The 27,178-nt window shown below is 39.9% G+C and overlaps 1 protein-coding gene across 6 annotated transcripts in view; it reads left to right on the forward strand.

Annotated features, from left to right (window-relative positions):
* dusp8a (dual specificity phosphatase 8a) overlaps nucleotides 1-25,994 on the forward strand; it is a 34,489-nt gene extending 8,495 nt beyond the window's left edge. For 5 of the 6 annotated variants that reach the window (XM_057329440.1, XM_057329446.1, XM_057329442.1 and 2 more), the window contains 5 exons: nucleotides 4,850-4,988; nucleotides 23,513-23,679; nucleotides 23,800-23,959; nucleotides 24,182-24,305; nucleotides 24,569-25,994. In XM_057329440.1, coding sequence (XP_057185423.1) covers nucleotides 4,850-4,988; nucleotides 23,513-23,679; nucleotides 23,800-23,959; nucleotides 24,182-24,305; nucleotides 24,569-25,625 — 1,647 coding nt within the window. In that variant the 3' untranslated portion in view covers nucleotides 25,626-25,994. Of the gene's footprint in view, nucleotides 1-4,849; nucleotides 4,989-19,623; nucleotides 20,125-23,512; nucleotides 23,680-23,799; nucleotides 23,960-24,181; nucleotides 24,306-24,568 lie in introns of those variants that run through there. The other variant, XM_057329447.1, reaches the window with a different exon arrangement.
* The last annotated feature ends 1,184 nt before the right edge of the window (nucleotides 25,995-27,178 follow it).

Here is a 27,178-nt window from a genome sequence, read left to right on the forward strand (position 1 = left end):
GCCATTGCTTGTGTGAACAGCACATTTGTGTATTTACTATAAATTTACCAGAATGACTTTACCAGTAATTTACCAGCATTGCTGTGTGAAAAGGGCTTATGATAGAGTTCCCGACCTGTCATGCAAACAGTCTATTTTGTGCTTTTCCAGTTCCTTCTTTTTAGGCGCAGCTGTACGTTGACAGAAGTAGGTGCAGGTGTTTGCCTCCATTTTAAGAGATAACTGGGTTTGTGAGTAAAAGGCCTCTGTTATTTCTGTTTTGTGAGATTGTGGGGTAGGACCTGTTTATCTGAACATTGACATTTTCAACCCTGCCTGAATGTTTATTTTTGTAATACGTTTTGGTGCCACTATTAGGGCACTTAACGACCAACCTTATTTAACTATTCAGGACAATCTTGGTGCTTATGTAAACCCTGTGTAGTTCTTTTAAAGCGGTATGCTCAAGCTGTGTCTGAGAAGTATTTTGTTGGCCCATAAACATGTCAGCTCTGGGCCTTTGTTTACTATTTGATTCCAAAAGAGCACAAAAAGTGGGGGCTGCTGGTCAAAACCAGTGCCATCTGAACACAACAGAGTAGCACTGTTTTCCTGGATCACTCTTTCGCTACTTTCCCCATTTCTTTCCACAGCTGAGCCTAGAGGCTGTGTGGCTTTTATTATCTCACTCAGTAAAGAGGATAACACTCGTGATTAATGCAAGTCCTGGATAAAGCTAGAGCTATCTGGGTGTTAAGGGGGGAGGGGAGCGGGGATGGGGTGAATTCTGGAAACCCTTTGTTATTGGATAAGCATGACATCATAATCTTTAGTGCGGCCACTGGCAGAGCGCTGGCTGAGCACGTGCAAATCTTCTACACGACCAGCGCAGGATTCAGACAAAACCCTACCCCCCTCAACCCCCAACTGCTTTGGACACCTGCCATTGCCAGAAGTTGTGGCATCAATGTGTGAGCTGAAAGTAATGACAGCACTGCAACCAAAGGCCACCAGTGTGGGCCATTGTGAGTGTGAATAAAGGAAGGAAGTGAAAGAGGGCATTAATGGACGGGCAGCACACATCCACACTGAGATAATGCCTGAGGTCCCCCACAGCTCTGTGTTCGGCCCATTTCAGATTACATCAGCGGAAGGCAACATATGCACCCAGTTGCCTGGCCTGCGTTGTAAATGGGTCAGTGTTAAGTGCAGTAGATAGAGTGCAATGGTACAAGAGCAGGACTTCCTCCACAGTGACGAACGGCCTTGGTTTATGGTAATCTGTGCTGCTGAATGTTCCATTGAGCTGGTTCTGACAGATGGCTCTGTGGTCACCCAGAGCGAAGACAGCCACATTGGCAGATCTGAAGGGCATACTGATTCAACAATGGCCTAAGAAAGGAAGATAATTCTTCGCAACTTGACGTCATGGTTTCATCTTGTTATAATGCATAACTCCTTAAAGGGATGGTTCACCCAAAATTAAAATGCTTGTAATTTACTCTTAGTCACTGTCTAACATCTTTAGTTTCCCATACAAGTAGGAAAGCTGTAAAGGCTTGTAATAACATGAGGATGAGTAGATGATAAAAGACTTCTCATTTTTGAGTGAATTGTCCCTTTAAAAATCCACCCCTTCCAGTAATATTTACAGATTGCCTCATATAACATCCATGAGAAAGAAAGTAAAAGTATATGAATAGGGACTTGGCAATGCAAACCATCTGAAACCACATTAACAACACACCAAAAGCCACGGAAATTACCCAACTATACTGATTTTGACTATGTTGTTGACTATGTAATGATCTGTCTACTGAGGATGGTGCAAAAGGACAGCGCACATACTCAACAGATTAAATTGTTACAAATGCACTGGGTGAGAATTGAATGACACTGGTCAAATGTTCTTCTCACGAAGATATATGTGACCACACAGGCACAATGAGGAGATAAGAATAGAGATTGAATGTTTCATTTTTAAATCCTTCTGATGTCACGGCATTCAAACCATCTACATATATTACAGATCTTGCCTGTGACTTTGAGACCATGCTGTGGCTCTTTGAAAATTTAGCTCTTTGACACGTTTGTATTTCTGGGTGACACCTAGCTATTACTGAACCTCTGTATAGCTTGGTTTAGTAATAAGTGGGTACCTAATTACAACCCGATAGCACGTACTGATGGGATTCTCTAAGTGTCTCTGGCTATATTCAGAACAGCATAGTATCATACTCTGAGGATTACTGTTTCCCACAATGCAGTGCACTAGACTTCATTTTAATAGACTTCATTTTTTAAGATGATGTCATTCTGCTCCTAATAATATATATGATTTTGAATTTGACCAATCAAAAGGGGTTGACATCATTAACCCATGGCGCTGTGACAGTCATAAGCATAATTGTAGCAACATGAGTGTTTGTCCTGTATGTAACCCATGTTCCAGCAGGCCATGCTTCTGAGACTATAATCCCCATGTGATGATGTCACCGTCTGGATTTAGCTTTCATCCAATTAAGGTGGAACACCTTGTTCAGAAGGGGTGGGGCCTATGAAGACGAGTAAAGAGATGAGGAGGAAGGCTAAGCCTTTGTTTCACACTATCCCCTGTCAATCAAATTTCCTTGGTTTAATACCTTATCTAATAGCTAAGCTTCACTTGCATAATCCCTCAAGGTAAATGATAGGTAGGAAGTGAAAATGGTTTTTTAGGCCATTTAAACGTTCACAGTCTGTTGAGGCAGGCAGGGAATGCACGGTAATCTTCCACCAGAGTTCAACCTTCGGTGACATCACCTTTTAGGCAACCTGCCAATCTGAAAGCGATGTGTGTAGTGTACACACAAACGCAGACTCTCGTTTTCTCACACGCACACCTTCTCACTTTATTTACATTCAGATACAACCTGTTTTAGCTCGCTTTTAATAGTTGTGCTATAGACTGGGTGCTTTTTTGAAATATTTTTGACATATTTTGTAAATTGTGTATTGTGTTGTCCAAAGGTCATTAACTGTAACAAAGAACCTGGGATGATGTTAAAGACAGCATTGACCGAAGTTCATTGATGTGGCAAGCGCTGAGAACACAGTTTGGAAAAATGGACAGGTTTAGAAAGATTTGGCCTTCTATTTAAAGACACAGATTTAAAGAGTAATCTTAGTATAACTACATCGATTTGTAGCAGGTTTTCTTATTAGGGACTTTAACAATACAAAATGAATATAAAATAAACTATTTTTATGACTAGTGTTGATATCGAAGGAGGACTATAGCTGACGTCATGCTGATGTATACATTTTTGATTGAAAAAGTAGATTTTTGAAGAGACTCAAGGGGCAGCTGACAGTGCTTTTATGTGATTACAAATATACTATAAATAAAAAATAAATAAATAAAAAAAGGTTTTGGCTCTGTTTTATGTACATTTTCAAGTAAATACGTCCCGCCTGGGGGGAGCAACATTTTTAGAGGGGGCTCAGAACAAAAAACAGTCAGAGGGCCCAGAATTCCTAGCTACTATACATCCCATTATCCTATGCATCTATTTCCATAACACTCCTGTATTCCTATTTATCTCCCGCATTGTGCATCATTTCATTTTCTGCTTTTAATTTTCCTTTTTTCTCCCTCCTTTCTGCTTCTCCATCTCTCCCCATCTTTCTCTTCGGTCACTGCCCTCGTTTCACGTCCACTCCCCTTTCTCTGTTTTCACCAGTAGTGCTCCAGCGTTGTAGTGAGTCATTCTGCAGGGGCTCTGGCTGATGGTCATGTGATTAAAAACTGCCTGACAACATTGAGACAGCCAGACTCACGTGCAGCCGCACACAGCTTCTCGCTTCTGCAGCATCGCCGGCACGCACACACAAAACAGGCACATATCGTATAATGCCTGCTGTCTGATTTGATTGTTACGCATTCTTGTGAATACATCTGACGGACGTCTGTAGGTGCTGATAGATATCTATTAGATAGATATCCTGTCTATTTCGAGGAGTGCTATGGATGTTTTGAGCTGCATCTTTGCTCCTGACAGCTGCACTCTCAACTAAATCATGACGTCATTAAATAGATCATGCACTTTATAAACCTGTCATGCATTTGTAGCATTTAGCAATTACGGTTAGCATCACTGCATTGTATAATATGGAGTGTTATGAAATAATTATTTGGTTTTTATATTAGAAAGGCTGATTTGGCCTTGGTCATTATCAGAGTTGGGCGATAACCATGGTTATAGGTTAACCAGGGAAATGTTAGCCCCCTCTTGTGTCGGGACTCGGTTCTGCATTTTTTTGACATCCTTGTAAAAGGAATAGTTCACAAAAAAATAAAAATTCTGTCATCATTTATTCACGCTCATGTCATTCAAAACCTGTATATGACTCTTTCTTCAGTGGAACGCAAAAGAAGATATTTTGAGAAATGTCTCAGTGGTTTTGTGTCCATATAATGGAAGTTAATGGGGTCCAATGTTGTTTGGTTATCAAAATAAATTCTTTTGTTTTCTGAAGAAGAAAGAAAGTCATTCAAGCTTGGAATGACATGAGGTTGAATAATTTTGTTTTTTGGGTGAACTATCCTTTTAAACAGATGGCGATAGAGATGACAAGCTTGAAATTACGTTATTATTTGTTATTGTATGTATGTTACAGTATAAAAAAATTTGTTTTTAAAATTTTATCTAGTAGCTAATCTACTTGGCATGTTATAAAAACAAAAGCCTGTGAGGCTACTGTAAATAATCACATGACCTTTAAAAATGCAGCTTGTTTTTCCAGCTGCAGTGATGCGCGTCAATGACATCATGTGGCTGTGATGCACGTGTTGACAACGTATGTTCTTGTGTCCATTTGTGCACTTCAGGTGGACATGGGCCGCCGACAGGATGTGGTGGTGTACGACCAGAGCACGAAGGACGCCGGTCAGCTCTCCAAAGACAGTTTCGTCCACATTCTCCTGAGCAAGCTGGACGGCACCTTCCACCGGGTGTCTCTGCTCACAGGTACAGCGCATCGATATTTCATGTGTCATCAGCTGTAAAACTGATCAGAAATCATTCTGGGGGCCAGATGAGGTCTGGGTTTAATCTGTTGGAGGAGGGTTGGAATGGGACTGTTCTTGTTTACACCAGCAGATGGCGATTCTTACATCACAGATTCTGAAATACACACTCTCTCTCTCTCTCTCTCTAGTTTAAATTCCTCCTCGGCTGTGTTCTGTCTTTGTTCTTCCTTACCTTTGCAAACAAATCCGAAGCCTTTATGAATAATATATTACTGTATTTGGCTGAAATGTTTGTCATCTCAGTTTATGAGGAAAAGCATTGAGGATATCATGGTAACTGTTTACACAGTTGATATGCACTGGTCCGACAAGAATCTCCTGCTGTCAATCAAATGATTTCATAAAGGAGCTGCTGGTTGCAGAGGCATGTTCTTTCTTTGGCATGATGACACTGAGTCTAAGACATATTTGATACACAGCATTTTCACAATCTTCTTTGCACATTCTCTTTGCTAATTATTACTTTAGTGTAATGGCATCTGTCACAGCAAAGTTTAGTCTTTCAAAGTGATGAGTATGTTGAAACCCTCACAGTAGGCAATTTTCTGTGCCGAGCTTATGTTATTTTTTTCCATTCGCTTCTTAAGCCGTTTGATCTAGATATGTCACCACTGAAAAGCACTTCAAATTGGTTTCAGTCAGGATTTGCAGAAATTTCACCAATCCTGCAAATCTCAAATATGCCATTGCTCAAGTGTCTCTCACTTTAAAGCCTTAAGACCTCCTTTGACTCACAGTGTTTTTGGTAAGCCTCTGAACCCCAAATTAGAAATCTGTCACAACATAGAAATTTAACACTGTTATCTATCAAGCAAAAATATCCTACTTGCGTAAAAGGAGCATCTAGAGATGGTGGTGCTTATCTAGAACACCTTAACAACCACCTACAATAGCAACACCTTAGCAACCACACGTTAACAACCACTCGGAACTCCTTCTTTAAAAGGACTTTAAAGGGATAGTTCACCTTCAAAATAAAAATTGACATTATTTACACGCCCTCTTGTCATTTGTATGACTTTCTTTCTTCTGCACAACACAAAAGAAGATATTTTGAAAAATGTTGGTAACAGAAAACCGTTGGTCCCCATTGACTGGTTTTGTGTCCATATCAATGGGGACCAACGGTTTTTGGTTACCAACATTTTTTCAAAATATCTTCTTTTCTGTTTTGCAGAAGAAAGAAAATCACACAGGTTTAAAATGACCACATGGTGCGTAAAAGATGACAGAATTTTTACTTAGAAGGGGAACTATTCTTTTAAGCAGGAGTCCAGCCTGCAACGTGTCCTGATTCCAACCCTCCCTCTTTCCCTCAGTTAGTCTGTACTATTATTCATTAATAAAAGAGGCAGACAACTTTTTGGAAGACCTTAAAGTGATAAAGAGCAAATATTCCTGCCATATTATTGTTTGGGACATAAAATATACTTTGGGAGTCATGCCGGCTTCATCCTCTGACTTTGAAAATATTCTTTGACTAAATATGGCCAGGAAAAAGGTGTCGTGATTTATGTTAAAACCAGATTAAGACAAAAAATGACAACACGTGGCTTTTTGCAGCATTGAAAGTCAGAATTAAAAGACAGCTTTAAAGATGATGCAACATTACTGGATGCATTCAATCATTCGCAGGCATGGAAGCTTTTTTTAAAGATGTAAAATGGATTATGTCACAATATTTCCATTAAAATATGACCCCATATTAACCACGTGTCCCATGTCATGTCATGAGCACATGGTTATTGTACATTTTTCCAACTTTTCCCTCTTTCTTATTGCTCCTTCACTTTTGCTTTACTTTGAACCAGAGTTATTATAGTTTTCATTTTAGGTTTATTATTATTTTTTAAATTAGCTTTTATTTTTAGATCTTTAGTCTTTCTGTTAATTTTAGTTAAAGTTTTAGCAATTTTGGTATATGCTTTTGTCATTTTATAATTTATTTGTTTATTTTTTATGTTGCTATATAACATTAATTAATGTCTATTTTAGTTTTATTTCAGTTTTTGTTTATTATCATAATTTTAGTGCTTTAAACTTATTTCAATTTATTTTTGATGCAACATTTCAATTTTTCCTTTAGTTAAGTTTTCCCCCATAATTTGTAGGTCAATATTTGATTTGATTTCAATGAACAGAGACGTTTTCAAAGTTTTAATTTTAGTAAACTAAAATAATTGCTTTGAACTCTGGTTGCTGTCCCATGCTGTGAACTCACATGAAATGTATGTCTAGATTCTTTGTGTCTCCCACTTTGGCCAATTATTGTGTTATCTTAACCTCATTATCCCCTGAGTCATCAGTAAACTGGGTTAGGACGGCTGAAGACGTGCATCCTAATGTTTAGTACATTTGTCTGCCTACAAAGCCAACATTGACATATGCAGTCTCCTCTGGACATCTCCTCATTACACATCCTATGCATTTTGTGCAAAGAACTTAAGACCAAAATGCATTGTATTGAGCTCAGTGAAAGTTTTCATGTAACAAAACTGAGATAAATGTCTGTTCTAATCTTAAATTTTATTTTTATTCAGCACGGAAAAAAATCAATAGAAACTCGAGCTTTGGCGAAAACCAGTTTCATGCAATATTTGTGTGTGCTGTGTAATTCAATATCAGACTTAACTGGTTTTCAGTGGTTTGTCAAATCACTTGAATGTTAAATGAGTCACTTATGAAAGTCAGTTAGGATACTGCTTTTTAAAACATCTGATGTAGACAGTAAACAGATAAATAGGTTATGAATCAGATACTCTGTTTGTGAGTATGCTTTTCATTATTTATCATTATGTGAAAACATGCAGGGCACAGTAATATAACATGCCCACATACCTTGATGCCCTATTTTGCAACAGCATTTTGTTGTAGTGACAGGCTCTTATGAACAAGAAAGTGATGATTGTAAGTGATAAACTCCAGAAGAACAGGAAGTTTATAACCACTTCCTGTCACTGTCGAGTTTAATAAATTCTGCCTGGGTTTGATTGATTGCTGTTTATACAAAACTAAGAATTTAACCCATGGTTAATTTTTTGAGCATTTTGCATAATGCATGACATAAAAAGACCAATTTTTCTGATTTACAGGAACTTTTTTAGAGAACTGTTGTGGGAATTGGGTGAGTAGGCCTGTTTGGCTTGTGCAGTAGGCTGTCACTTAAAAAGATACATAGGTATCAGGAGTGTTACAATGCACCATTTTTGTCAATAAATGTGATATATAAAAATCACGATTATCAATATTGTGTTAATTCTACACATACCATAATATCATAAATATTCTCTATAACTCACTCTCTCGCATCCAAAAATCGTATTCAGAGTGATTGACCAAATAAAAGACGAAACAAAATTAAATTAAATATAAATTTGACTGGTAGCATCATTTTTATCTTTTCAAAAAGCCTTTCAATAGATCTTGTGATAGTATCGATATCGCAAATGGCCACAGTAACCGTGTAGTGAAAAGCAGATATCAAGAGAGCCCTTGTAGGTACCAAAAACACAAACAAATTTGATTTTCATTTTCATTTTTCATTTGATTTTCATGTTTGTCTTAGTAATATTGACCCCATATTCTATTTTGCACACTAACAAAATTAGTATTCAAACTTACAATGTGCCAAATTTTAGTACTTGGATGCTCTACTATTTTAACTGTAATAGATCCGCAACGACTCCAATGGCGGAAATCACCCTAATCATATACCCTACAGATATTATAATTCATTGCAAGTGGGAGGAGTTTAGTGACGCTACACTTGATCAATAAATTAAATAAGTGATGTTTTAGTAAATTATTGAATTGAATTAGGCCCTGAACTGTGCCCGAGTACGTTTGACCCCCAAAGCCCGGTTTATTTGACTAGTGTGATAGCTCCGTATCGCGCCCGGGCATGGTTCGTTTAGTGGTCCCTGGCTCGCTTGGAAGAGGTGGGCCAGAGCACGGTGCGGTTGGGCTCGGGCGTGGTACACATGTAGTGTGAGCGCAAATCGCGCCGGAGCGCAGAACTGAAAGCATGACGTATGCGACTTTTTTAATTCCTCCCTGAGATTAAGCTGTCACCGTAAAAAACTGATAAACAGCGCACTTACACATGTAGGCGTGTGTCATTGCAGCCAGAACTACTCCAGGTTTGTCAAACATAATCGCGCTCGGGCACAGTTGAGAGCAACCGGGACAAGTGAGAGTACACCCTTATATAGTATACATTGCATAAGAAATAACGAATGAAGAGAAGCTGAAATGTAAGGAGTTTATACTCTTAGGTATATATTTAGTTTTCTGTGACTACGGATTGGCATGTCCCAGTACTTGCACATCCCTTTGCTATGCACTACAATGTGTATACTTTTCCACAACAAAAACAGTACATACATTTAGGGCCCAGTATAAGGCGAATTGGGAGCATGAGTGTCTTCCGTGTTGACTGACATTAAATTTCTCCCCGCTGCCTGGCAAGTTGGCATGCTGTTTCCTGTTTATGTCTGGTGATTACAGAAACTTGCACTGAAATATTTTGTGTGCTGTTGTTGAATTTGATCTTCCATCTTGGTTCACAGGCATCTCGTCCACGCTGTCCTTCCCATTGGAACGGTGCACACACACACTCACACAGAACAGCCTGAAGCTTTCATGCTCTACCCACAGCGATGTGGAATGTGTGTGTGTGTGTGTGTGTGTCCTACAGATGTTTTTAATCTCTGCCAAGCTGTTGCCATCTGCCTTGTTTTTCTCGGCATAGCAGGACATGAAGTCTACTGGGTCACCTATATGTTAGTCTCAGCCTCAGATGACATGACCACGGACCGCTCACAGTTCATTCCATGACCATTTCTGATCTTTTCTGATTGGACTGTCCTTTGTGCCATCCTTTACATGTATTGTTGGAATTATTTCCAAAAACACAAAGAACTGTGGTTGGATGCTTTTCATGGCAAAGACTAGAATAAGCATTCATTCACATCACTCCAACATACACTTTACACCCATTTCTGACCCATCTGGCTTCTGGTTCCAGATGCACTAAATTATCTGCTGCAAAATGCAGTCTCATTACACCCGAACAGAATGATCTAATTTCCCAGCTCACTGTCTATAGTTAACGCAACAAAGGAGAGACCGAAAATAGCGAATTATACTCGATTATAAGATGAAAGTTTTAGCTTGGCAAAGAGCAGAGCAAGGGCTTTGTATTTAGCTGAATTCAGCTTTGTCTCGCTCCCCGGCTCCTATTATGCAACTGGGTGTTTCTAGCTGAAGTGTTTGTGTGTGTTCGCCAAAATGAGGTAATGAACAGGTGGTGACGTATTCGCTCTAAAACAATATCAATATATCCTTTCACTGTAAGCCTGCCCCACCATGACGTTTTCTCTCAGATTCTAGACACGCCACGGTCAGCCAATGCTCCAGTTTTACCACCGGTTGAGGTGAAGGACAGGAGAGCATTCATGATTGAAACCAATGCAGGAAAAGTCTGACGGCGTTCTTCGGAAAAACGTTTCCTATTATATATGCTTGACTTTAACTCATGTAAGCCCTGATTTAAATGTCAAAGTCCTTTTAAAAGTTGTCAAAAGCGTTTTAGGCAGAAATATACGTTTTCCACTGTTTGACAGCCAAAGAGAGAGGAAGATTGGAAACTGTTTCGGGAAAAGTGATGAGGAATGGCAATTCGTCGCCGAATTGGAAACTGGGTTGCTTGTTTTAGCATCAAAGCTCAAGTTCACATTGACATCAGTTAGCTTGAGGTCGCTGTGCTGTTGGCACTGTTTGGTGACGTCACAGCATCATCCAACTACAGTACATCAATGCGTCACAGCTCAATTGCATAATGTTAAATCGCCTCAAATTGCTAAATCTCTTCGTCAACAAAAGACTTCATGTGCTACACCATGGCTCTGATGCAAGTCAAAAATTATACAACAAAGAGACCAAAGCGTGATAGTTGATTGAGTTGTGTCAAATTTAAAGATGCCATAACCTGATCTCAAATCAGTTTAGAAAGCTAACATCTGGAAGGTAATCCTGCAGACTTCTTGTGTCTGTGTAACCCTTGTCCATTATCGTCTCAGGACAGCATGGGGATCGATGTTTTTATTGGGAAAAAGAGGCCACTGTTGCCGTTAGGATGAAGTAAGCTCTCGAGGGACCATCTCGCCGCTCTGTTATTTTCAACACACACACAACTTGTACTGTATGTCTTTCTGATTAGAGCATGCCTCTATTTTTAGTTCAGGCTCCTGTGGTCATCACATCTGGCGCCAGTCGCCTACTTCAACAGGCACACTCAGAGGCACGAACACACTACAGCGATTCGCAAAGGTCGAAAAGTTGACCTTTCAGTCTCCACCCTAAACCCTCGATGTACACACACACCGCTTTGCGGAGAAACGACTGGGATTTGTCCTACATAAGGCCCGCTGTGATTTCGGCTATAGTTTCTCTGTTCTCACAGACCTCAAATTATATGCATTGTCAATTCGGAAAAACAAGCTGAAGAAACGAAGAAATGTCAGCGGAGAGGCCGGTGCCAAATACTTTCAGCATGACATGGACTACTTTACTTCACTCTCTTCTCTGCTACCGTCTCATTTTTCCGTCCTCGTTTGCACGCACCCGCATTTCTTGCATCTACATATCTGCCTTCTATATTTTTCTTCTTCTGTCTTCTACTTTCTTTATGTTCTCCTCTCCATTTGCTCCACTTTTCCTTTTCTCCATCCCGTGCATCTGAACTCTTTGTCCATGTTTGCTGTCCAGTTTACAGAACAACTTTTATATAATTTCAGTTCTCCCTGAAGTCCACTTATACTGTAATTCAAGTTCTCCTTCACCCACACGGTCATATTTCTATCATGTCTACCCTCAGTCTGAACCTTTGAGTTGGAATAAAACAGGATGTTTGCAATTGTACTTTTAAGAAATCAATATGGAAATGACCTCTTTTGTGGTTGGCTAACCGCTAAGGGATTTGCCCTGTGTACACAGTGTTGTTCTGGTATCTTTGCACATCTCGTGAAAGTTTCTGGCCTTGCGTGATAATGCAACTGAAATATTTTGAATGCATGTTTTGCTTGTGGATAAAATTCAATGTAAAATATTTCTAATAAATCGCTGCTGTCCTTGAAATCTTGACAAAAACAGCGAATTTGGACACCCGAGGTTTCGGAAGACCAGCGACAAAATGGTTCATGTGATGGATTGGTCTGTATCTGAAGTTTGCAGTAGAGTATCAGCGTATGTCCAAGTTAAAACTGAAATGGATGAATAATAATCCTTAACATGTTTTATTGTTACAGCAGAATCTAAAACAAACCAGCTTCATCATATTTATGATTAATCTTCACCTCAGAGGCTTTGCTTTTCATTTCTTTTGTTGCAAGGGTTTTGGTTGTTCTTCAAGAATGTAGTGAATTCCAGGAAGAACACAGGACATACACGCTCTCACACAAACGAATGACGCAACTCGCCACTCATTTCCTGATAGAGGCCGGAGATCCTTCCATTCCAACCTCAGCTAAATATGGATTTCTAGCAGGGCCTGAGGCCCCCGTGTGAAGAATGTTTGCTTTGTCATAATTTCGCTGTTTTATTGGTAGCATTAGGTACTGTCTCTTATTTATCTCCCTCTCTGGCTTTCTCCATATCCCCCTTTCCTTCCAACCCTTGCGAGCCACATCCTCCAAGTTGTGTAACCCTCTCCGGGGACTTCTATACTGGTTTACATGTGTCCAGATGACATCATGGTTGTCCGGGTAGGGGGTCTAGATTGCTTTCTTTCTCTGATATTGGGGGGAAGGGTGGTTAACAGAAACCCTGTTTATGTTATTAGATAAACCATATTTTCCCAATTGCCCCTTCTTTTCTATTTAAGAACACCAAACAGCATGAAAATAGCTGATGCTTTGTTATACAACAAAATGTGGTTCTTATATCAGTTCACATATACATGTATGTTAACAGCCCATTGGTCCTTCTGCTAGATTTACGAAACACTCAACCACGTAAATTTCAAGTCCAACAATATTAAGTATGTTCTATTCACAAAAAATGTGAAGGCTGAGGATTCTTTGTAGGAACTAAAGTAGTACTAAAACTGTAATATTAAATAGATCTCATAACTGGCCCCTCAAATTATAATAGGTGCTGCATTATTTATTTGGCCTCAATACATTTAAATGGTTTTATTTTTTAACTTGATATCTAAAATAAACTATACAATGATACAATGAGTCTTAGTTGATGCATGTGAAGGGGATTTACCGCAGTAATTTAGTAATCTGCATTGGATCGCAGTTATGTAAGAAGTCCAAGTTGCTTGTATAATCTCTTTTGTCACGGTCCCACCGTCTTGTTTATGAAATTCTAGTCGTGTGGTGGGATCGGGGCAGAGTCCTTGGGTTTTATGTGGGAAGGCCATGAGATGTTTATGTTTTTACCTCTCATGTGTTTTTCCAGTGTCTCGTCTCTGTTCCCGCCATCTCGTTTCCTCGTTATCCTTCCCTAAGTGTTTGATTACCCACACCTGCCCCGTGTCGTTATCCCTCGTTTGTCTTCCCTTTAAATACCCTCTTGTTTCTTTGTCTTGTGCTCGTGGATTGTATTGTGTTCCGTGGATGTGCTACGTTGTGTTTGTTTCCTGCCCGTGTGTCGAGTCATTGATTTCGTGTGTGGATTACCCTTTTTCCTTTGTGAGTTTTGTGTTCCTAACCTGTATTGTCGTGTTTAATGTTAGACGTTTGATCGTGTCCTTAGTTTAGTTTTACTGTTCTTGTTTTCTTTTAGCCCCCTCGTGGGAAGTCTTTCGTTTTATTGTATTGGCCTCTGTTTAGTTTTTTCCCCATTGTGGGTGTTTTGGTTTTGTGTTTTCGTGTAAATAAAAGTCATTTGTTAACCCCTTCACTGCCTGCCTGCATTTGGGTTCTTTCACCACCATTCGTGACAAAAGAGTGTCAAATTCATCATACATTTATAAATACCAGACCAGATTGTTCTTAGGCTTTGGCTGCATTAAAGATCTTGCAAAACATCAAATCTGTAAAACAAATTCAAATCTGTTGTAACTGGCCTCCAAAAGAACATTAAACCCAGATAAACGGAGTCCTTCGGCTTTTGTAACATGGTTGATATATGGCAGACCTTGATTAATGATCTTGACCTCTGACCTGTAAGTTTCAGCTCAGTACTGAGTGACGGCATCCTGTTGAACACTTAGAGACCTCGAACATTTCCTGAAGCCTTGTTTATCATTATTACGAATACTGCTTAACAGAGTGTCTGTAACCTATTCCATTCCATCTGATTTAAAGGGATAGTTTACCCAAAAACTAAAATTCGATCATAATTTACTCACCCTCAAGTTGTTCTTAACCTTTGTGAGTTTGATTGTTCTGCTGAACACAAAGAAAGATTTGTAAGCAAACAGTTCTGGGGCAATAAGGGAAGAAAACTACTATGGTAGTCAATGGTGCCCCAGGACTGTTTAGTTTCCCACATTCTTCAAAATATCTTCTTTTGTGTTCAACAGAACAAAAAATCTTATACAGTGTTGGAACAACTTGAGGGTGAGTAAATTATAGGATTTTTTCGTTTTTGGATGAACTATCCCTTTAAGACTCAACCAATGCTGTTCTTTTCACCTCATTGCTTAGCTTGTTTTGGGGTTATGAGATGAAAAATATTGCATCTCTTCTATTTCTATTAGTTCCCCAACCATCTAGAGCCATATCCAATATTCATAAAGAAACTGACGTTTCCCACAAAATCACACTCAACAGCTTATATTATAAATCATTATTTTGACAGACAGTTTTGAACACTGATTTTTGAAGTACTTGCTCAATAACTTTTTTGTCTAATTTGAAACAAAAATGTTACAGATTGCAGCTTTAAAGCCAACATGAAATGTTGAAACATAGCCCCCACCACTGTGTGAAGAATACAGGTTTGCTTTTTTAGCCTAAAGTGTGTTTACTTTTACATGATCTGGTAACGTAGGCTGCTGTACAAGTACGATACGAATAAGATAGGAATAAGTCTATAAACATGTGCAGTAAAAGTAGAGTTTTTAGGCACGTGTCTGAATAAAACACGTCAACAGGTGTATGCAACAAGGGATGATTTATCAATATTAAAAATAGAGCTGCACATAACAGTAGAGACAAATATTTCTCTCATACCGTGTATCAGCCCTGGTTTTGACCTATAAGAAATGTGAATGTACGAAGCACTCCTATATTTCCCTCATTCAGTTTTTGTGGCGGTAAAACAATACAGCAGCACGTGCGTAGCGTGTAGCATGTGCGCACTTGTGTCCTGTAGTGTTGTGTTTCCATCTCTTTCCATGACTTCACTCATGGTTTTGTATACATGAGACATCTAGAGGCTTAATCACGCTAAGAGATTCTAGCTCATTCGCAACAGATCATGAGAGTGAAAGAGAGAGGCCCCATTGGGATCCATTTATATGATGTGCATGTCAAACTATGGCTAATTTTATGCTGTGGTTTTAATGCTGTTTTATCACAAATGGTGGGGATTTAGACACACTTAGACAGATATGCGCGTGTGAGCATTGAGCGATAGCTCTCAGCTCTCGACTGGAGGCTACATCACACCTCAGGCATGACAGCTGGGGCCCGTAAGCATTACGTCATTGACTGATGTATGCGCGGCTCGCATGTCACTGGTGCTCGGACAACAAGAGCTGTCAGTGCTGACCCCCTCCTACTCGGCACACACACACACACCCAAATTCTTCACGAACAATCTAAGGACTCAAAAGCATGAAATAGACAAAAACAGTTGTTTGTAGAATGTGTATTGAATGTAATACAGTTCAAATATTAGCGTGTAGTGCAAGCAACAGATCACATACTCAAAACATACACTACGTTTAGATGAAAGTGTCTGGCAAATGCATAAATGTAAACGTAACTCCTAGAGCGTGGTTATAGAAATGACAAATTAATTGATTCATTTTCAGGGAATCTACACTGAACAAAATTATAAACGCAACACTTTTGTTTTTGCCCCCATTTTTCATGAGCTGAACTTGACATTTTAGAGTGGCCTTTTATTGTGGCCAGCCTAAGGCACACCTGTGCAATAATCATGCTGTCCAATCAGCATCTTGATATGCCAGACCTGTGAGGTGGATGGATAATCTCGGCAAAGGAGAAGTGCTCACTAACACAGATTTAGACAGATTTGTGAACAATATTTGAGAAAAATAGGCCTTTTGTGTACATAGAAAATGTCTTAGATCTTTGTGTTCAGCTCATGAAAAACGGGAGTAAAAACAATAGTGTTGCGTTTATAATTTTGTTCAGTGTATATTATGACACAATATCATATTTTCACTATATGCTAAGGTGAACACATGTCCCCGTTTTCCAGGGACAGTCCCGGTTTTTGGTGTTCTGTTCCCAAGTGGAGCTGTCCCAGGAAATGTCCCCGTTTTACAGCACATCCAAAACAACCAGAAAATACACAGAAAAAGCCCAATCAACATATCCTATGGTGTACCAGAGGAACCATGCAGTGGTTATTTACACCAGTAGAGGGGGCTGTAAGATACCTCTATAGTTACTTGGTCACACGCCGCTTAGCGATGAAGAATGTACGACGAGATACGAGAAAGCGTCATCAAGTTATTATCAAATATCAAAAGACTAGAGTCGAAGTTATCGGATTCAAGGTGCTAACTACTCATGTTAAATTAAAGTAAAACTGTTTGTACGTATGTGTTATATAACAGGGTCAGGCCAGGGATTGTTTTGCACGGAATGTTAAACTTCACCATTAAGTTCCGTCGTCACAAAACAGAATCTAGTGATTTCCACACATACTGTATGTTGGTGAAAGTACGCAGCGATATACACAACTAAAAATATCTATCTAAGAAATAGTAATTGCACTGACAACTATTACATTCGCAGAAAGGACATCTGTGCTCAAAATGAGTCTAAAATGCAAATAAAAAGCTTAATTTAAAGGTCCATTTCCAAAAGCATAAAAATTATTTTAAAAGTTTGAATTACTGGTTGTAATGACTGTATACAGTTTGTAAAAAGGAAAATATTGGAGTTGGTTGGGGTCAGTGTTGGGTGTAACTTGTTACTAAGTAATTAGTTACTGTAATTTAATTACTTTTCCCTTGAAAAAGTAAAGTAAGGGATTACTCTTATTTTTCTGTAATTTAATTACAGTTACTTCTGATGTAATTCAACTAAATACTTTGTGTAATATGTGTGTGTGCAGAAGAGGAATTGACATCAAAATTCAAAGTCTAACTTTAAAATCCGTGCTTTAATGTATAATTCTCACATTTGTAATTAATAATAATACTTTATGTAGTTTTATATTATTTATTTGAATGAATGAATAGAGCCGTTTCTTGTCTATCGTTGAATCACTTAACTCATCAAGGTTGATGTAGGATATAGAAAGTAATTAGTAATTAGTAATTAAATACTTTTTTGAAGAGAGTAACTTGTACAGTAATCTAATTACATTATCGAATGTGTAATTAGTAACTAGTAATTAATTACTTTTTCAGAGTAACTTACCCAACACTGGTTGGGGTTATGTAATTACAATTAGAGAATGTTAAAAATGGTAACTACAGTATTACTTGTCATATGTTTTCATATTTGTTATATTTTTGTAGTGTTATGGAATTTTGTGTTAATGCATGCAATAATGTTTTGATCATTTGCAATGGTTAGTATTTACTATTTTTACAGTGGACTATTTTTCCATAGAGTTTTGATAAATTTTTTTAAAACCAGTTATGGTCAGTTTGATCGGGAAACAATATTACACTATTGTAATTAATTGCAATAGTACAAATACTCATTCAATCATTCAAACAATCTGGTCACTTTACCATACGCTGTTATCATGACCAAATGATTTGCGGTGATGATATTATCACAATATTTATTTGCATGTTTTTAAAAAGAAATAAATGATGCCATCAATAAAATTACATTTTTATATTGGGTTTTGTTCTGTTATTTGGTCTAAAAGGTGTATGGAGGCAGAGAGCGTTTGCAACCATTGTGATTCTTAAGGCAAAATTTTGAATGGGTGCTAAATAGCTTATGGTATTACGATATGTGTAGAATTAACACAATATCAATAATCATGTTTTTTAATATTAGTTATAAAATAGGTATATTGTGTCATGCTACCTAAATTATGCACCTGTCAAATGTCAATGAATATATTTGCGCACTACAACAGAATTCGATTTAAAAATTTTAAACACACTGTATGTCGCACACACACGCATGTTGGAGTCACAGCTGAATTGCATGAATGACGTGGTTCCTCTGCTCACCTGTCAGACGATCCTGCGGTGTAGTGTGTCATAGCTTCTTACTGCGCTTTTATAAGCACCAGCCAACCTACATAAAGACTATAAAGATGTTTACTGCTGACACACTTGCAGGGAATTGCACACTTATAGGGCTCAATCTTAATGCTTGTTTCTATTGTCAGTTCTACTTGCTGATATTTGTACTTGGATTTTCACTGGTCCTGCTACAAAAATGATTTTTTTGAAAGTGTTCTATATAAAAGCTACAGTGTAACTCAATGCCATACTTTCAACACACTCTTGAAAACAAACAATAGTGAAAAAACACATTGCAACTTAAGATGTAGTGGCAGTACATCTGGCACACGTTTCTTCTAAAACTCTCATGCATGTTTGCTAAGAAATATACAAACGCACACAAACACATGTTAAAAAACACAATCATTATTAATACACATACACAATAAAAAAATGTAACATACTGCATAAACGTAATAAAAAAACATACACTTAAAACGTATGTCCCCTACATGCACGTACTCAAACCTCTTCTACTAAAAAGCGTTAACTGTATCAAGTAACACTTTACAAATAGGTTCCATTGTTAACCTTAGTCAACTATATTAGTTAATATAACAATGAACGACACTTCCGCACTAACTACTCTTAGTTGTAGCAACGGCAGCCGCTAAAAAAGGTCAGATGATGGTGTTTTGGATGCTTAGAAATTTATACAGTATAGGTCTACGCTGGTGTTTTCAATGAGGATGTTTGCACACTTGCTTGTGTTTAACTAACCGTGCATACAAACATATTGCTTTGCAACATACAGCAGTGCATCGCATTTGCTTCTTGCAGTATTGTAACTGATAGCAACATTAGAGACTTATTTATGATGTGATTTAATCGACAGACTTTTTCAAGTTTAAATAAATGTGGTTTATATATAGCGTTAAGTGAGAATTCGTGCATTTATAGAATTCACAACATTATAAATCTTCATAGTAACCATAAGTCAAAGAGAAAAGAACAAATTGCTTCGTATAAATTGTCGCCACATACATTACGTGTGTATTTGCAGTCTGGTTACTGCCTAAAAAAGATCAGGTTTTTTTTCATTTTTAGAAAAACATCAAGTGGGCCCCTAAGGTGGTTGCATATTTGCTCGGTGAGTAAGGAATGTGGTTGCATGCCTTACTCATGAGCCAGAATTTAGCTCAGACACAGAAGGAAAGAGACCTGGGGAAGCAGAGAAAAAGAGAGTAAGACAGGGAAGTCTGTGCTAACGGCAAATGAGCTCATTCACTCTAAGGTCACAGCGAGAGAGAGAGAGAGAGAGAGAGAGAGAGAGAGAGAGAGAGAGAGTGAGAAGGCGGGGGAAGACTTGGAACAGAGGCTGTACAACAATAGCGATCTCCACTTTCAGTTGTTGCCACACAGAATGAGATCGAGAACGGATCCGTGGTGCTCCTGAGGAAAGACCACACACTTCTTTCTCCTTTGCGTCTTTTTCAGTTTGGAGACGCACATTCTGAGCTTTGTTAGGATCTTACCTTTTTGTGTATCCAGCGTTTTATGGACATATAGTTTTGGGATTGCTGTTTGGAGTGCAATCTAGTGCGGATGCCCCTAGACGTGGTCATAACCCCTCTGGAGAACTGCTTCTGGCCGGGGATCCAGCAAACAGACATGAGGCTCAAAATCAGAGTTCGCAAGATGAGGAAAGAACGCAAGCTTAGAGGTGTGTAGCATTTGTTGTCACCTGGACTGATAGGTGCTTTCCCAACTGTACCTGTCAAACACGTGGCAGTCCAAGAGCCTTTGATATGTATAATTATTTTTCGTTCCTCAAGAAACTTGACATATTAAACGTTAATCAAGCGTTAAAGTAATGTTATTGTAACTTAGTAGGATGTAAATTCCTTGAAGGTGCATGCAGCAGGCACAATTTATTTGATGTAAATCACACATTGTACATTAAGTAATAAAACTGCTTTGTGCGTGTTCACAGTTATATGGTTCACAGCCTGTGCAATTTTGTGCACATACCTGCGTGTATATACGAGTCAAAGCAATTACGTTACACTGATGTCACCAAGTAGAAGTTAAACAGTTGGACTTTGTCAAGCCATTTACTTTTACTGCTATTACATCTGCAATTGCTTTGAGGCAGAAATGCAATAATTGTAATGGCGCCAAGAGTTAATGATTCAATGATACAGGGTCCTGGGGTTTAACACTTCTAATCTGTCAAGCATGACACAAAGCACCCGGAGTGATGAGGTAGCCACCAACCCCCTGCTGTTTTTTGTGTTCCTCATTGTGTGGCGTGCATGTGTGCAATGATGTCATCGGGCCCTTATTGAGATGCTAATAAGTATGTGTGTGTGTGTGTGGGACAGATGGGGGCTGTTCCTCAATGCCGTCATGTCTTCTGCATCTGGAGACTGAGAGCTTGTGTGTGTGTGTGTTAATGTGCATTGGTTTCATTCAGAGGCCCATCAATGCTGCTGGATGTAGAGATGTGAATGGAGGCCTGTGTGAGAGGCTATAGAGCTCAGCTGAAAGGATGCAAAACTTGAGGGGCTCCAAAAGATGGAGGTCAGGTGCCGAAGGACAATGAACTGATATCAAAGGCTGCAGTTAATGCACTCTGTGCCTCTGCATTATAAATCACACATTGGGGAACACGGTATCATAGCTGCTGTAGTATTTCAATAGCTATCGCGCAACTCAGACGTATGGTGAGGAGTACATTTTTACATCGCCAATACAGTTGCAGAGAAATACTTATGTTTTGGTTTCTTCATGAGGGAAAGTTTATTGTGCTCGTCTAAAGGACCGAGGTCTGAAGCACAGAGAAATAAGCTGGATGGCAAATCAAAGTTATGTAAGCTTCAGAGAGGGTGGGAGAGAGAGGAAACGTATGGCACATTGCCTTCTGGTCCAGCGCGAGACTGACCCTGGCACACTTCTCTTGCTGAAAACATTTGTGCGCACTCGCATGCCCAGCGGTTTTGAGAAACGTCAGCACTGCCCCGTTACGCAACTAGAAAGTAAATAAAACGAATGTTTCCTCAGCCAAATGAACGTAAGTGTTAACATGTGTCTGCGCATTCATCAAATACACTGCAGACCAAAAACTTCCGTCTGTTTGAGGGGTTTTAGGCTTTACGTTATTGCATTTTCTTGTAGGCGTCAGTTAATTCAAAATTAGTTAGAAGGAAGCTAAAGGTTTCCTTGTAATCCTAACTGTCACCACCACCGCCCAGTTTGAAATGATAGCTGATGACCTCACTCAAGTATTTCCTCTCTTGGCTTTTCAACGGTGTGGCGCTCTACTTGTTCCTGTTTGTCTTCAGTGGTCCAGAAATACATTTTTTAGGAACCTATATAAAGCACCCCTATAGACCTTTGAAACAAAAAGACCAGGGCTGCATTGCCCAAAAGCATATTAAGCCTACGTTGATCGTAGCTCCATTAGTGCCATTAGTTCTAAGATCAACATAAGGTTACGATGCTTTTGGAGACATGAAAATGGTCATCAAAGATGACATTGAGTTCTTTTCTACTCGTCTTTCAGGTTGTGGTCTCAGTTTTAAAGACCTTTCTCTTTGAGATGCTTGACCTTTGAGTTCAAGGAATGTTTAGCTCATGGTTGTTTTGGCAAAATATGGGATAGGCGACTGGTTTTAACAGGCCTCAACCAACCAGTTACGAAGTGTGTCTTATGTGTTGCTGACAAATGCTGCCACACCAACCCTTCATGCAGTTACATCACCATGTCAGTTAGCGTGGTTGGGGGAGGGTAACAGACATCCAGGATTTGATGTTTGTAATGTGTTTGAATATATTGGTGTGTGTGTGTGTGTGTTAAGGTGGGGGCGGGGAGGGTGCATATGAATCAATATGGGGGTTGTGCCACATTTGGTAGGCAGTCATTCATCTAACGCTAGTTTCAAGAGCGTATGGAGGAGGCACCAGGGGATCGTTGGTTCTGCTTGAGTGACATGCAAATCCCCCCGTCTTCTGTGCTGAGAGATGATGTCATTGCACCAGCCGTTGTCATTAATAGCAGGAAACAGACAGGTTGTCGCTCAAGCTGTTAAAGGGCCAGGCTCCCCCAAAAAAACAATAGTGGCTTAGATAGTGAATCATGCGTTGATAAGAGGGACAGGTGTTCTTCTGTGTCTGTTAGTACTAGGCAGGTGGCCTTACTGTTCACAGTCAATTGAAGTATTTATCACCCTTGTATTGATTCTGGATGATGTCATGCACCAACGCTCAATGTGGCTTTTGCTTCTCTTTGTTATAAACTTTCTTATCATCTCGGTCTTTATTTACCATGACTCATTTTATTGACTTGTTTGGTTTAACACCCAGATCTGATTAACAAAGTCACTGTTGGACTATTGCACTTTTTGCTGGCTCTGACAAAATGATGTCATGGATCCATGGTTGACTGCTGTGTGTGCACAATACCAGGGTTACAATGTCCTAGATTCCCATAGACCTCATCTGAGATTAAAGACTAAACCTCACACTTTCCTTGTAGCATTGCACAGTTCAAGACTTTATTTTCTCCATTTCCACTGTAATTCCATTCTACAATAGTGCTGCTTATAGACATACTGTTGTGCATGTGTGCACATCTATGAATGCATTTATACCTTGTTTTTGTGTGTTTGCATGTCGTTGTCTAGACACCCAACACCCTCGTGCTATGAATCAGGGGCTTGGTCTGCACCTGTGACCACCCTCATTCTTTAAGCCTGACGCAACTGTTCAGTTGAGGATATTAGGTCATTCAGGAAAAGGAGCTCCAGCACACAAATGCCAAAACTGGAGCCACCCCCCTCTTAAAGAGACAGGGTTCTTTTTAAGGCTGGCTGGCCATTGCTCACTGTCCACTCTGTTTGTACATGCACTGACCTAGATTGTCACGTCTCATTCATCATCTCATTTGTGGTTTGGTTAGTTATTGACAAATGATGTGTGACATTGCAATGTCCTTTGTTAGTACAAATACTCTATATGTTTTTGACTAGATATATGCCTTTTGTAATTGTTAGATTACAGGACCCAAACGTTTCTAACGTGTTGTGTTTTTTCTTTGTGTCTTTCTTCAGGTGGTTTTGCAGCATTCTCATCCTGTTTCCCAGGCCTGTGTGAAGGAAAGCCTGTGGCTACTCTGCCCATGAGCTTGTCTCAGCCGTGCCTACCCGTGGCAAACGTGGGTCCCACACGAATTTTGCCCCATCTCTACCTGGGCTCACAAAAAGATGTGCTGAACAAGGTGAGACTGGCTGTGGTTAGACCATGAGATGTTTTTAAAAGATCATCCAAAACAGGAGCACTTTATTCTGTATTGACAAGTCTTCCTTATCATTCATACATTGGTTCTTTGCATTCATAGGATCTAATGGCTCAGAATGGCATCACGTATGTGTTGAATGCAAGTAACACCTGCCCGAAGCCTGAGTTCATCTCTGAGAGCCATTTCATGCGCATTCCCGTCAATGACAACTACTGTGAAAAACTCTTGCCGTGGTTAGACAAAACCAACGAATTTATTGGTAAGAACCTTTTTCTCAATGCTTTAGTATTCAGGTCTGTAAATCCTGATTAAACGTGACTCAAAAAATAGGAATCTCGCCCTGTGATAATATCAGAAGAACAAATTTGATCCTCAAAGTATAGTTGCAGAAATTATTATTTTTCCCTACTTGTGACTGAGGAAGTATTTGATTGTCTTGCTCGCTTTATATTCGCTCACACATTTCCGATCTCGCTTTCAGACAAAGCCAAGGTTTCCAACTGCCGAGTCATTGTCCATTGTTTAGCTGGTATCTCCAGGTCTGCAACCATCGCCATTGCTTATATCATGAAGACAATGGGCTTGTCATCAGATGATGCGTACAGGTAAACTCACTCAGACACCCTTCAGCTTAAATTGCATGCTCTCAAAAAGCCATTTTCTGCTAGCTGTAATGTTATATCTGTTTCCTGCAACATGTAAAACAGATCACATAGAAACTTGTAAACAATACCTGCTGTGTTCTAAACAAAGTTTTTTCATGGTCTCCACAAGCTCACATGTTGCATCTTTTGTTAAAGACGTCTTCCTTTCCATGTATGTCTATTTGTCCTTAGGCTAACCATTCTTACCGTTCTTGTATTTCTAGATTCGTGAAAGACCGGAGACCTTCAATATCACCCAACTTTAACTTCTTAGGACAGCTTCTGGAATTTGAGAAAGGCTTGAGGTTGCTAAAGGCTCTCTCCTCAGGTCAAGAGAAGTCGGATCAGTTGAAGGAACTATCGGAGCCTAGAGGGGAATCTTCCAGTAATCCTGAGAAGAGCCGCCTGGAGGCTGAGAAAGACAGTAAGGAAATGGATGGCAAGATACCCTCTCCGACGTCCCTCCAGCAGGGTTTTAATGGCTTAAACTTGTCGGCAGAGCGTATCCTGGACACCAACCGCCTAAAGCGCTCTTTCTCGCTCGATATCAAATCCGTCTATGAGCCCAACCACTGTCCTCGCCTTGCACCTGCGCATACAGAGGATGTCCCCAAACTCTGCAAGCTGGATAGCCCAGAGGCCGGAGAAGCCAATGGTGTCTACCAGTACTCACCTGTTTCTATCAGCCCTGGTTTAGCTGAATCTCCAGGCCACTTTCCTGAGAGCAGCTCCCGACCACGTTCACGGAGAAAAAGCAAGCACAATGGTAGTAGCGCTGGAAGTTCACCCGTGCACATGCAAGGCCTAAATTTTGGACATTCACTCCCTGCACACAAGAGTCTTGATGACAATCTGAAGCCCTCCCTGCTGCTCAGCCTTCCCACCGTTGGCACCGGACCCATGTGGACCAAGCATAGAGACACCGTACAGGCCACCACTCCTGTGACGCCAACAGGCGAAGCCCCTTGGTTCTACAGCTCAGAGTCAATGAACAGCACTGGAGGAGGGGCGGTACACTTTCCGGCACTTGGGTGTAGCTGTCTCCCAGGACCGCGTGAGGCTGTGCGTCTGCGGGAGAAGGCAGGGGACCCACGGGACTCCAGGAGCAGTTGGCACGAGGAGGCTCCCACTTCCAGCGCTGCTGACAAACAGTTCAAGCGTCGCAGCTGTCAGATGGAGTTCGAAGAGGGGATATCGGAGACACGCTCAAGGGAGGAGTTGGGTAAGATCAGCAAGCAGTCCAGCTTTTCCGGAAGCATGGAGATCATCGAAGTATCCTGACATCACCTGCACAGCCAATGGGGACTTTCACACACAGGCAGACAGGAAACATGATGATTGAGAGTGGAAAAGTGGAATGAGCATGGACAGGCTGTTGTTTAACACATTCAGAATAGTTCATAGGCTTATAGATAATGACTGCACCTCAGAAATTTTCAAGAAACTTTTTTGGTCTTTTCAAGCCGGTGGAACCGGATGACTTTGCTTTTCTCTTTCTACTGTTTTTAAGCCATAGCCATCCCCAGATGACAAAGAGATGAGACTCGAGTTGTCGAATTCAACTCCTTGATCTAGAAACACCCCCCCCCCAATAATAAAAAAGCTTTATCAGCGTTTTTGGTATATTGAGAATCAAGCATGGCTGTTATGCTCACACTTGTTTCTTTTATTATGCCGCCCTGGACTCAGTGAAGTTACACCACCACAGCACAAGGAGTCAGCACAGACTAAGCCGTAGTGGTACATGCTTTAACTGGCTGAATGAAGGCCTCTTTGTGCAGTGCTTTTGTCCACCCTGCTCCTGTATCCCAGCATTCATGGAATTCTGGAGGAGGAACCAGGCATGTCATGAAGGAAAAGCATTGTGGGTGTTTTCCCATCATGCTCTCTGTCCCTCTTTTGTTACCCAGATTTCAAGGTCTTGTCCTACCCCTCCTGTGCCCAAGTGGTGATGCTCGAACTGTTGTGCAGCCCACGTTCCTCTCACTGAGCATGCTTTGAGGCTGCTGTTTTCCTTACAAATAGTATATAAACTATACACAGTGATTTCAATGGACCTGTTTTTGTCATTTTCTTAGTTACAGTTTAATTTATTCTACTGGTTCATTCTGGTAATGAGAAATAATATAAAGATTGTGGAATTTTTATTTTTCCTCTTCTGTTTCAGTGTTGATCTTTCATTTACAAAAACACCAGACCGATACGCAATTACAAGCAATATGTGTATTTACTTCCTTTGTTCTCGTTATTGTTCATAAGGGTGCGTGGTTAATACCAGAAATGATCTGATGTTTAAATGCACTTTCTGTTGCTTTAAGAAGGAAGTTTTCAACGTTCTCATTAAAAGGGTACCACAATGCTTTACAAAAAAAAAAAAAAATGTGTGTAACCATTGTCCTGCAGTGTGTGTCACAAACTAAAGCATTTGGTATGGCTTTCGTTTGTCTGCTGGCTTGAATGATTAAAATACTTTAATCCAGCATGAATAATCTAAAAAAATAAATGTATGATACCCCAGCATTGTAAAATGAGCAGCCACTTGACTCATTTTGAAATTCAAGAATACAAATTTTGTATTAACAAGCACAGAAGACAAAATGAAGGGAAGAAATGACAGGGACTCTGGGGGGTTTGTCTGTGTCCCCCTTGTTTGTTCGGCATATTTATATGACTTTATTTATTGTTTGTTTGGGTCTGATTGTGGGAGGATGTGTGGATGGATGATGTGAATGATTGACCCTAGCAGATGCTCATGTAGACAAGCATCATGGAGAGGAGAATTGCCCCTAAACTTTTCATACGCAACTGTGCAGACATGAAAAAGTACACATAGA

The sequence above is a fragment of the Triplophysa rosa genome, linkage group LG3 (assembly GCF_024868665.1).
Source record: "Triplophysa rosa linkage group LG3, Trosa_1v2, whole genome shotgun sequence".
Classification (NCBI taxonomy): domain Eukaryota; kingdom Metazoa; phylum Chordata; class Actinopteri; order Cypriniformes; family Nemacheilidae; genus Triplophysa; species Triplophysa rosa.